At 42.4% G+C, this 13,091-nt stretch overlaps 1 protein-coding gene across 3 annotated transcripts in view; it reads left to right on the top strand.

Annotated features, from left to right (window-relative positions):
• rptor (regulatory associated protein of MTOR, complex 1) overlaps positions 1–13,091 on the top strand; it is a 151,125-nt gene that overhangs the window by 13,115 nt on the left and 124,919 nt on the right. For all 3 annotated transcript variants that reach the window (XM_062997367.1, XM_062997366.1, XM_062997365.1), the window contains exons 3-4: positions 3,436–3,538; positions 7,852–7,934. In XM_062997367.1, coding sequence (XP_062853437.1) covers positions 3,436–3,538; positions 7,852–7,934 — 186 coding nt within the window. The remainder of the gene's footprint in view (positions 1–3,435; positions 3,539–7,851; positions 7,935–13,091) is intronic.

Raw genomic sequence — 13,091 nt, 5'->3', positions numbered from 1 at the left:
AGTCCTGGTCCTTCCTTGGTTTAGGTTGGTATGGGTCTTACTCCTGGTCCTTTTTCTATTTAGGTTGGTGTTGGTCTTGTTTTTGGTCCTTTTTTGATTTAGGTTGGTGTTGGTCTTGTTCTTGGTCCTGCCTTGGTTTAGGTTGGTATGGGGCTTGTTCTTGGTTTAGGTTGGTATGGGGCTTGGTCTCTGTTGGTATTGGTTTTCGTCTACAGTCCACAGGTAAAAGTTTATATTTATTTGTAGTTTATGTTGTGGAGCGGATTTCTTTAGTTTCTGTAACTGTTCTTTTTCACTGATTGAATTATTATCTTCCACTTTGCTCTTTTTATTTTGATCAGCTGCTTTTAATAGTTCACTGTTCTGTTGCTCTGATTGGATGTTTGACCACTTTTTGGCAGAACTGAATTCAACCAAAGTTGTTGGATGTTTTAATACAGTAAACATGGATGCCTAAACAGGTGGATAGCACCACCTAGAATTTAAACTCAAAATCTTGAGACATCAGCAGTGGTGGGCTGGGGCATTAGAGCGCTTCGCCAGCCGAGCAGTCTTTAACGGCAGTGTTTAAGCTTTCTCCTCCACATCTGGCTATAAAACCAAACATCTGCCTGTATTTAGAGTTTACTGATAGTAAAGCAGGAATGAGAACGTACACACGGCTGATTCTGGGTGATTTATAAAAACTAAATCTCAGCTGCTATTATACTCTAGACAGCCATGTAAGCACATTTGTGCCTGTGCACATCTGGATTTCTGACCAACATGCCAGCATTCGTCCCAGTAATAATAGTAATCTGTGCATACCTGCTTGTAGCGGTGCTGAACCGTACAGTGATCAATATGATGGAGCATTTTAATAGCTGTGGATCGTTTTGCTGTTGCTTTCTATTAAAAATGTGAACCTTGTGACTAAATATGTATGGCTAAAAGTATTCGGACACCTGTCCATGAGTTTGTTGGATATCCCATTCCAAAAACAAATGCTAGTAAATGCTATTAGGGTGATTTCGATGTGGTAACAACATAGCTTTAATAACAGTCGAATGAGCATTTGTGTGGCTGGGCACTGATGTTGGTTAAGAAACCCTCAGTTGATGTTCCAGTTCATTCCAAGGCTGTTCAGTGGGGCTGAAGTCAGGGCTCTGTGCAGCACTAGAGTTTCTTTAAACCAAGCTTTTCCTCATGCCTTTATAGTTTGCTTTGTGCACAGGGGTGCAGTCATGGTGGAACAGGAAAGGGCCTTCCCTAAACTGTTGCTTCAAAGTTGAAAGCAAATGATTTCCCTTACATAATTGATTCATTACACCTGTAAGCAATGGTTGTGGCTAAAACAAATGAATTTAGTATTTAGAAGGGGTGTCTCAGTAATTTTGGCTATATCTCAAGATGCTGATTTGTTTAAATGCCCTTGTGAACAAATTCTGGATGTGTTAGTATCTCTGGGCTTCTTTTCTTAGCAGCGGAGTTTTGTGGGGGCTGTTGAAGCAAAGCTGTTGTTCCTGCTGCTTTCAGGTCATCCTGCAAATTCTTTGCAAATTAGTGACTGCTTGCTTCTGTCTCATCTTCTTTATCATTAGTTAAAGGGTTTGTTGTAAAATCCATGACCGATTCCATGATTGTTGAGACCAGTGGTACTGCTGGGGATGCTGAACATGTTTTTCTGTTGATTTTTGAACTGAGGTTTTTTATCATTTTGTCCCTGAGAACTGTAAAAAGTCACCCCCCACCTATCTTAAAATCTGGTCATTTCCAATTCTTTTTTGTAACTCCACTGACACTTGCATCTCGGTTCTGGCCAAGGAGCGCTCTAGGCCAGCGGTCCCCAACCTTTTTTGCACCATGGACCAGTTTCATATAAGATATAATTTCACAGACCGGCCGTGGGTGGGGTGGGGGGGGTAATAGAATAACTATACTACTCACAAATGAGCTTTTTTCGCTGCAGCGAGACACTGCTTCCACCTAGGGGTGATTGGAGACAATAACATCCGTAAAAAAGTAAGTGTTTCCATTGCTGATGTGGCGATCTGATGTGGCGATCTGATGTGGCGATAATTGTTTATTCTTTCTGTGCGGCCCGGTGGTCGGGGACCACTGCTCTAGGCCATCACACGCCCGCTAGAACACAGAACTCAATCGCCAGTCGCTTCTTATCACCTGCCAGTGTTGGGTTCCCACACAGAGCCGTATTATGTACAGAGAACCACCCATGTTCCATGTGACTGTGGTCCAAGCGCCCCATGCAGCAGCAGCAGCAGTAGTTTCTTTTCTAATGAAACTACGTGTAATATGCACAATCCCCTTGCCCCCCCCCCCCCCCCCCCTTGCATTTAAATCTAGAACTTGATTTTTTTAACTTTATTAATTCTCAGAATTCTCTAATATGCCTCAGTTTGTGCTGATCAATACATTTATGTATTTATTTATTTAGGTTCACATTTATAGATACAAAGCTAAAAGCATCCTGAGTGTAAATCTGAAGTGGAGATTTGAACTGATGTTCATGATAACATTGATGATTTATTTTTGTATGTTTGCTGGTGCAGTGCTGATATTGAACAGAAGGTTATTATTACATACATGGTACATACTGTTAACATACAGCTCATGCTGCTTTATGGTGTGTGTGTATGTGTGCTGCATGCAAGTGAATAGTAATGTGTGCTGAGATGGAGGATCGATGTGTCTGTGTTAATAGCTCTAATTTATTACATGCCCAATAAATGGAATAATCGCTGATTATTGATCTGATACTGCGTCAGTAGAGTGTGATTCAGAAACACGGGGGTAGGATGAAGGAAAAATGCTCAACATACCTGCAGTAAACAACATAAGATGACTGCTGTGTGTTCTGTATGTACAGAATATACTATGCTGGGCAGAAATCATAGAACTGAATGGATTCCATTCAGAGTGCATATTATAGTATGACCCCCATATAAAAAAAAAAAATACAGATTTGACATTTTACATGCTCGATTTGAATCGAAAACACACACACATGGTGTTCAGGATCTCAAGCTCTTGAGTCTAAATCTTAGCTGTGCTGTGGATCTTCTTGCCTGACCAGTTGGCTGTGCCTGGGACAGGGCTGTCGAGAGGGTTCCTGATTGCTGTTGCAGTTTATGTTTTTTACTTTTGACTTTAAAACATTTACACCAAGATCCAAAACAGGACCACACAACTAATATGCTGTCAATATGACTCTGACCTGCCAAGACATCTGAAGGAATTACTGTGGTATCTACTACCTGGACAACTCCACCTTTACTTCAAAACCACAAAAAATAAAATAAATTAAAATGTAATAATAACAACAATAATATCAGTAGTAGTAATACTAATTATAATACTAATGATAATAATAATGATAATAGTTATCATAGTAATATGATGACAATATGAATAACAATGATATTTTTCTGTCTGTAGATGAAGACAGTGAGTGTTGCCCTGGTTTTGTGTCTGAACGTTGGTGTTGATCCTCCTGATGTGGTGAAGACGTCACCCTGTGCCAGACTCGAGTGCTGGATAGGTAACATCTGTTTTAACCTGTTTCAATTAATCTGTCCATCAATTCATTGACCCACCCATCCATCTACCAGTTTCTCTCATCATCCATCCATCCTTCATCCACCAGTTTATCTCATCCATCCATCCATCCATCCATCCATCCACCCACCTACCAGTTTATCTCATCCATCCATCCATCCATCCTCCATCCATCCATCCATCCATCCATCCTTCATCCACCAGTTCCTCTCGTCCATCCGTCCATCCTCCATCCATCCATCCATCCACCCACCTACCAGTTTATCTCATCCATCCATCCATCCATCCTCCATCCATCCATCCATCCATCCACCCACCTACCCACCTACCAGTTTATCTCATCCATCCTCCATCCATCCATCCATTCATCCACCTACCAGTTTATCTCATCATCCATCCATCCTCCATCCATCCATCCATCCACCCACCTACCAGTTTATCTCATCCATCCATCCATCCATCCATCCATCAGTTTCTCTCATCCATCCATCCATCCTACCAGTTTATCTCATCCATCCATCCATCCATCCATCCATCCATCAGTTTCTCTCATCCATCCATCCATCCTACCAGTTTATCTCATCATCCATCCATCCTCCATCCATCCATCCATCCACCCACCTACCAGTTTATCTCATCCATCCATCCATCCATCCATCCATCAGTTTCTCTCATCCATCCATCCATCCTACCAGTTTATCTCATCCATCCATCCATCCATCCATCCATCCATCAGTTTCTCTCATCCATCCATCCATCCTACCAGTTTCTCTCATTCATCCATCCATCCATCCATCCATCCATCCTACCAGTTTCTCTCATCCACCCATCCATCCATCTTACCAGTTTCTCTCATCCATCCATCCTACCAGTTTCTCTCATCCATCCATCCATCCATCCATCTACCAGTTTCTCTCATTCATCCATCCATCCATCCATCCATCCATCAGTTTTTCCCATCCATCCATCCATCCATCCATCCACCCATCCATCCATCCATCCATCCTACCAGTTTCTCTCATCCACCCATCCATCCATCCATCCTACCAGTTTCTCTCATCCATCCATCCATCCATCCTACCAGTTTCTCTCATCCATCCATCCATCCATCCTACCAGTTTCTCTCATCCATCCATCCATCTACCAGTTTCTTTCATTTATCCATCCATCCATCCTACCAGTTTCTCTCATCCATCCATCCATCTACCAGTTTCTCTCATCCATCCATCCATCCATCCTACCAGTTTCTCTCATCCATCCATCCATCCATCTACCAGTTTCTCTCATCCATCCATCCATCCATCCATCAGTTTCTCTCATCCATCCATCCATCCAGCCATCCTACCAGTTTCTCTCATTCATCCATCCATCCATCCTACCAGTTTCTCTCATCCATCCATCCATCTACCAGTTTCTCTCATCCATCCATCCATCCATCCTACCAGTTTCTCTCATCCATCCATCCATCCATCCATCTACCAGTTTCTCTCATCCATCCATCCATCCATCCATCAGTTTCTCTCATCCATCCATCCATCCATCCATCCTACCAGTTTCTCTCATCCATCCATCCATCCATCCTACCAGTTTCTCTCATTCATCCATCCATCCATCCATCCATCCATCAGTTTTTCCCATCCATCCATCCATCCTACCAGTTTCTCTCATCCATCCATCCATCCATCCATCAGTTTTTCCCATCCATCCATCCATCCATCCATCCATCCTACCAGTTTCTCTCATCCATCCATCCTACCAGTTTCTCTCATCCATCCATCCATCCATCCATCCATCCATCCATCCTACCAGTTTCTCTCATCCATCCATCCATCCATCTACCATTTTCTCTCATCCATCCATCCATCCATCCATCAGTTTTTCCCATCCATCCATCCATCCATCCATCCTACCAGTTTCTCTCATCCATCCATCCATCCATCCATCCATCCATCCATCCTACCATTTTCTCTCATTCATCCATCCATCCATCCATCCATCCATCCTACCAGTTTCTCTCATCCATCCATCCATCCATCAGTTTCTCTCATTCATCCATCCATCCATCCTACCAGTTTCTCTCATCCATCCATCCATCCATCAGTTTCTCTCATTCATCCATCCATCCATCCATCCATCCTACCAGTTTCTCTCATCCATCCATCCATCCATCCATCCATCCATCCTACCAGTTTCTCTCATCCATCCATCCATCCTACCAGTTTCTCTCATCCATCCATCCATCCTACCAGTTTCTCTCATCCATCCATCCAACCATCCATCCATCCATCCATCCATCCTACCAGTTTCTCTCATCCATCCATCCATCCTACCAGTTTCTCTCATCCATCCATCCATCCATCCATCCATCAGTTTTTCCCTTCCATCCATACATCCATACATCCATCCTACCAGTTTCTCTCATCATCCATCCATCCATCCATTCATCCATCTGTTTTTCCTATCCATCCATCCATACATCCATCCATCTTCCAGTTTCTCACATCCATCCATCCATCCATCTACCAGTTTCTCTCATCCATCCATCCATCCATCCATCCATTCTACCAGTTTCTCTCATTCATCCATCCATCCATCCATCCATCTTCCAGTTTCTCACATCCATCCATCCATCCATACATCCATCCTACCAGTTTCTCTCATCCATCCATCCATCCATCTACCAGTTTCTCTCATTCATCCATCCATCCATCCATCCATCTACCAGTTTCTCTCATTCATCCATCCATCCATCCATCCATACATCCATCAGTTTTTCTTATCCATCCATCCATCCATCCATCCTACCAGTTTCTCTCATCATCCATCCATCCATCCATCTTCCGGTTTCTCTCATCCATCCATCCATCCATCCATCCATCTACCGGTTTCTCTCATCCATCCATCCATCCATCCATCCATCTACCGGTTTCTCTCATTCATCCATCCATCCATCTACTAGTTTCTCTCATCCATCCATCTTCCAGTTTCCCCTATCCATCCATATATCCCTCTATCAGTTTTTCTTATCCATCCATCCATCCACCAGTGTAATGGACATGTCATCACTTCCTGTCTGTAGAAGTTGTGTAAGTGATCAGTGTTTATGTTTGGAATAAATATTTTACTCCTTGTAATTGCTTGATTGTTGATTTGAAAACTTCACTGTGGAAGTTTTATTGCTTCTGGCAGTAATGGACAGAACCTGTGAGATCAGAAAGGTGTGTGTTTGTTTATTCAGATTGGAGCATTTAATTCGTTTCCTATACATAATTAATGCAGAGTGTAACGGCCTCTTAATTACACGGTCACGCCTCACTCAGGTTGTTTAGGCTGAAGTGGTATTTATACTGACTCATTATTCATAACGGCATCCACATGGCACGTTCTGCTAAAGTTTACTAACACACATGCACACATGGACTCTTGGGATTTTAATTATCCCTACCATTATGTTTATTCACTGACTGAATAATTGGGACATATACTATATATACTTTGTCCACAATCATTTGCATATGTGGACATTTGACCGTGAACTTTGGGCTATAACAGCATCCACTTCCCTGCAGGTGCTTTCTGTAGTATTTTGGAGTGTGGCTATTGGACCCATTCACATAAACTAGCATTCAATGTTGAACCTGATAGCCTGGCTGACAGCTGATTTCACTGCTCATGCATTTACTGAGGTTAAGGTCAGGCTTCTTGCAGGCTATTAGTTTCTTTACAGCCAAAATTCTCAGATCATGTCGGTCATGCTGGAACAGGAAAGGGTATTCCTCAAACTGTTGCTACACCATTGAAAGTACAGTATATAATTAATTTTATATACTTAATACTTAGGTGTAGTGTCCACATACTGTTTCTTTTTTTTTTTTTTGCATTTTCCCCTCAATTTTCCTCCAAATCTAGTTGTATCCAATTACCCGATTGCATTACGCTAAATTGGTACTGATGTTGACCTCCACTCTGACTAAGGAGAGCTGTGACTAACACACGCCCCCTCCGACACGTGCAGTAGCCGACCACATCTTTTCTCCTGCATGAGACGAGTTCATATGCAGATCTGCCATGCTGCTCAATTATTAGCACCCTAAGTTTGACTGCAATTTGTTGCCACTGACATGGACAGAAGCTTCCATTATAAACTTTGGTGATGTAAAGCTTGCTTGACTGTAAACAGTGTCGTCCATGTTTCAGCAGGAATTCTGGGATAAATTTTGTCCTGTTTGCATTATGGTTGTGCTTTTACTTTCTGAAGTCCTATACCTATGTTTGTGTTATGTACTGTGTCTGCAGATCCACTCTCGATGAGTCCACAGAAGGCCCTGGAGACAATCGGGGCAAACCTGCAGAAGCAGTACGAAAACTGGCAACCCAGGGTGGGTTCCTTTTTTTATTTACCTCTGTATTAAGCCAGGCGTCTACTGTGTGCACCTATAAGGTCGTAACTGTCACACTGCATATGTACGACACACTGTTTGATTACATGTTCACTCGGTATCAGATCATGTGATCAGGTTTTTTAACAACAGACCTGTGAACACACCAACACCTCACGCCACCAACCACAAGAACACAAAATACAATCACAACATAACAGGTACAGGACGAAAGTATCGAGCGTCAGTGGCTTGTAGAGCGTGGAGTGTTTGTTCTTCTAGTGGAACATGAGATGATAAGGATTTTTTCTATTGTCAGTTAGCACTGATGCTAGCTGAGGTTTTTTTTTTTTTTTTGCTATTTTGTTTATGATTTGCCAATTTGTGTTCCACCACTGGGGGCCCCAATTGTGTCCAAGGAGGGTATATTTGCCATGAGCTTGTCCACCGTCCCCTTCTTATATGTTGATACTATTCGCTTTCGCGCACTGACCCTCACGTTCCTCCACCCCTGTACAGGTGCCTCAGACTACAAACTAAGGTCCTTACACAGCGTTATAGACCCCTTTTTTAGTCTGGTCTTTTCCCACCCAGCAGACTTTAGTGGCCAGTTTTGTCTGCTGCAGTCACTGCCAATTGTGCCCGCTATGGGACGCCCAGACGACCAGTAGCAGAGCTGAGATTCAAACATGGGGAGTTCAGAATCCCAGCGCTGGTGCGCTAGTGGAATATCCCGCTGCGTCAAGTTGATTAAGTTGATATTCTAAATGTTTGCTTGTTTACACAATACTTATAATATTATGACATCACAGTGTTCCATGCATTATTTTTACATCATATACTGCCGCCCTCCTATTGGTGGAGCGAACAACATACAAGAACAACACATGACAAGGATGAGAGACTGAGAATGATCTTCTCTTCCTGCCATGAAAATAACCATGGTGTAAGCACGGTGTAAAACAACTTATTTAATACAAACATAAACAAGTCTTGTAGCAGCGCTCACACTCTACTATTAAATCCTAAATTCCTGGCTTTCTTGGTTGCACCAGCTCATATAAAAATCGGCTAAAAAAAAAACCCAGCTAGCTTGTTTTGCGTTCTTGCTCTGGTCGATACCCTGCCACAGTTTGGCTGTAAAGATCCACAGATGCTTCCTTCACTGAACATGGTTGAGTGTAAATTGGGGCCCTTATAGACCCTGATGTGCCTCCAAACCACGTCCAATCAATTCAGATTGCTGCATATGGATTCCAGCTAGTTCTAGACACGTGAAGGATCATTAAAGCAAACATGAAGCACCTGAGCACAATCTGGAGTCCAACAGCAAGGGGTCTGAATATGTTTCATTCCAGTCGAGGTGTTCGAGTGGCGTGACGCTCTATCCAGGTTAGAATCTCAGCGGTACTATCGGCCAGCTGGGTGCCTACACACGGATCGGCTTATCGTGACCGAACTCACGTGATGGATTGGCGTGCATCCACTGTGTCTGAATCCACTGTGTCTGAGGCAGAGATGTTCACAAGTCACAAAATACGAGTCAGTCAATTCACGAGTCTTTAGACTAGAGTCCGAGTCAAGTCACGAGTCTTTAGACTAGAGTCCGAGTCAAGTCACGAGTCTTTAGACTAGAGTCCGAGTCAAGTCACGAGTCTTTAGACTAGAGTCTGAGTCAAGTCATGAGTCAATATAATATACACAAAACATATATTGGAAATGTAGCATAGAAATAAAGAAATAATCTGTAACTTCAGATAAAAAACAACAGATAAGCGATATATATTAGATCATATATACATACAGTCCTGCTCACCATTATTGGCACCCCTTAATTTTTTGCATAACCTGTACAATATCTTCAGAAATAAATGGAAATGTACCAAATTTATATTATCAGGATTTTTTAATTGGAGGTCCAAAGTAATATAACGAAGAACATTGTTTTTCAGCTTACATGTTGTCATTTCAAAGAAGAAACAGAAAAAAACAGCATGTGCAGTAATAAAGGCACCCCTCCTTAATATTTGGTTGCACACCCTTTGGCAGTGATGACAGCCTCCAAACGTTTCTTGTAGCCATCTATAAGCTTCTTGCACTTCTCAGCTGGTATTTTCTCCCACTCTTCCTTTGCAGTTTGTTCGAGCTCTTGAATGTTTGCAGGGTTCTTTTTCCCAATGGCAGATTTCAGCTGAGCCCACAGATTTTCAATGGGATTGAGATCAGGACTCATTGCTGGCCATTTTAAAACAGTCCATTTCTTCCTTTTCAACCATTCCTGCGTGCTTTTGGATGTGTGCTTTGGGTCTTTGTCTTGCTGGAGGACCCATGATCTTCGACTCAAACCAAGTTTTCTTACACTGGGTAGGACATTTTGCTCTAAAATCTCTTGGTAATTCTCCGATTTCATGATTCCTGTGATACGGTCGAGGCCCCCAGTACCAGACGCAGCAAAACAGCCCCACAGCATTATGGATCCTCCACCATGCTTAACTGTAGGTAGGGTGTTCTTTTCCTTATACGCTTCATTGCGCCGTCTGTAAACAAACTGTTGGTGTGCATTGCCAAAAAGCTCTATTTTTGTTTCATCGGTCCACAGAACATTTTCCCAGAAGGATTGTGGTTTGTCCAGGTACTCTTTGGCAAAGTTGAGTCGTTCCTTTTTATGTCTTTTCTTCAGCAATGGTTTCTTTCTTGGCCTTCGCCCATAAAGCTCTGCTTGGTTTAGTGTGCGCCGTATGGTACTTGTTGAAACCAAGACCCCAGACTGTTCCAGGTTGGCCTTCAGGTCTTTGGATGTTTGACATGGTGTTTTTTCCACCATTCGCACCAACCTTCGAAGACATCTCTCATCAATTTTCCTCTTCCCTCCACGTCCAGGGAGGTTCTTGACTGTTCCATGCTTGGCAAACTTCTTAATAACATTGCGCACTGTTGAAACAGGGATACCAAGGTCTTTGGAGATGGCCTTATACCCTTTGGAGGTCTTGTGTTTGCTAATAATAGCACTTCTGATGTCCTCAGACAGCTCCTTTGTCTTCACCATTGTGACAAAGGAACAGGGAATAACTTGTGGCTTTTTAAAACACTGAAGTCATCATTCATTGGGTAATTAATGTCACATGGGCACTGACAATTTATCACAGGTGATTCTCATTTGTGATTTAGCACAGGTGAGTCAAAATGTGTTTCCATACTGATTTACTGTAAAGGGTGCCAATACCAGTGCCACAGCAAGCTTTAGGTTTTTCTATTTTTTCTCTCCCATTGTTTTTAGTTTTAAATGTTGTTTATCATTTGCTCTCTTGTATCAAACACAAGTTCTCTATAGAAAAAAGCTGTTACACTTGATTCATTTTTTTCCAGGAGATATTCCACATTATGTACTTAAACTTCATGGGTGCCAATAATGGTGAGCAGGACTGTATATATACAGGGGTTGGACAAAATAACTGAAACACCTGTCATTTTAGTGTGGTAGGTTTCATGGCTAAATTGGACCAGTCTGGTGGCCAATCTTCATTAATTGCACATTGCACCAGTAAGAGCAGAGTGTGAAGGTTCAATTAGCAGGGTAAGAGCACAGTTTTGCTCAAAATATTGCAATGCACACAACATTATGGGTGACATACCAGAGTTCAAAAGAGGACAAATTGTTGGTGCACGTCTTGCTGGCGCATCTGTGACCAAGACAGCAAGTCTTTGTGATGTATCAAGAGCCACGGTATCCAGGGTAATGTCAGCATACCACCAAGAAGGACAAACCACATCCAACAGGATTAACTGTGGACGCAAGAGGAAGCTGTCTGAAAGGGATGTTCGGGTGCTAACCCGGATTGTATCCAAAAAACATAAAACCACGGCTGCCCAAATCACAGCAGAATTAAATGTGCACCTCAACTCTCCTGTTTCCACCAGAACTGTCCGTCGGGAGCTCCACAGGGTCAATATACACGGCCGGGCTGCTATAGCCAAACCTTTGGTCACTCGTGCCAATGCCAAACGTCGGTTTCAATGGTGCAAGGAGCGCAAATCTTGGGCTGTGGACAATGTGAAACATGTATTGTTCTCTGATGAGTCCACCTTTACTGTTTTCCCCACATCCGGGAGAGTTACGGTGTGGAGAAGCCCCAAAGAAGCGTACCACCCAGACTGTTGCATGCCCAGAGTGAAGCATGGGGGTGGATCAGTGATGGTTTGGGCTGCCATATCATGGCATTCCCTTGGCCCAATACTTGTGCTAGATGGGCGTGTCACTGCCAAGGACTACCGAACCATTCTGGAGGACCATGTGCATCCAATGGCGGTGCCGTGTATCAGGATGGCAATGCACCAATACACACAGCAAGACTAGTGAAAGATTGGTTTGATGAACATGAAAGTGAAGTTGAACATCTCCCATGGCCTGCACAGTCACCAGATCTAAATATTATTGAGCCACTTTGGGGTGTTTTGGAGAAGCGAGTCAGGAAACGTTTTCCTCCACCAGCATCACGTAGTGACCTGGCCACTATCCTGCAAGAAGAATGGCTTAAAATCCCTCTGACCACTGTGCAGGACTTGTATATGTCATTTCCAAGACGAATTGACGCTGTATTGGCCGCAAAAGGAGGCCCTACACCATGCTAATAAATTATTGTGGTCTAAAATCAGGTGTTTCAGTTATTTTGTCCAACCCCTGTATATATATATATATATATATATATATATATATATATATATATATATATATATATATATATATATATATATATATATATATATATATATATATATATATATATATATATATACACATACACATACACATACACATACACATACACACACACACACACACAGTAGACCCTTGAGTTGCGAACGGTTTACCATGCGAACATTTCAGGTTACGAACGATCTTTTTCAACATAACGTACGAACACATTTCGGATTACGAACAGAAATTCGCAAAACACGTGACATGACGAACAAATTGACTCCAACCGTCTCTCTCTCTGTACAGTGAGAGAACATTCGGACAGTGGACAGTGTTTTTCCGGTGTTTTCTTTATATTTTGTAAAATTCAATATTAAAATGGCATCAAAGAATGTGCAGATGAAGCGCAGTGCTGAGAAAATGAAAAAAAAATTGTTGTTGTATAATTACTCCTACCAGTA

This window comes from Trichomycterus rosablanca, chromosome 6, assembly GCF_030014385.1.
Source record: "Trichomycterus rosablanca isolate fTriRos1 chromosome 6, fTriRos1.hap1, whole genome shotgun sequence".
NCBI classification, from domain to species: Eukaryota; Metazoa; Chordata; class Actinopteri; order Siluriformes; family Trichomycteridae; genus Trichomycterus; species Trichomycterus rosablanca.
This window is presented reverse-complemented; position numbering and strand designations above follow the sequence as displayed.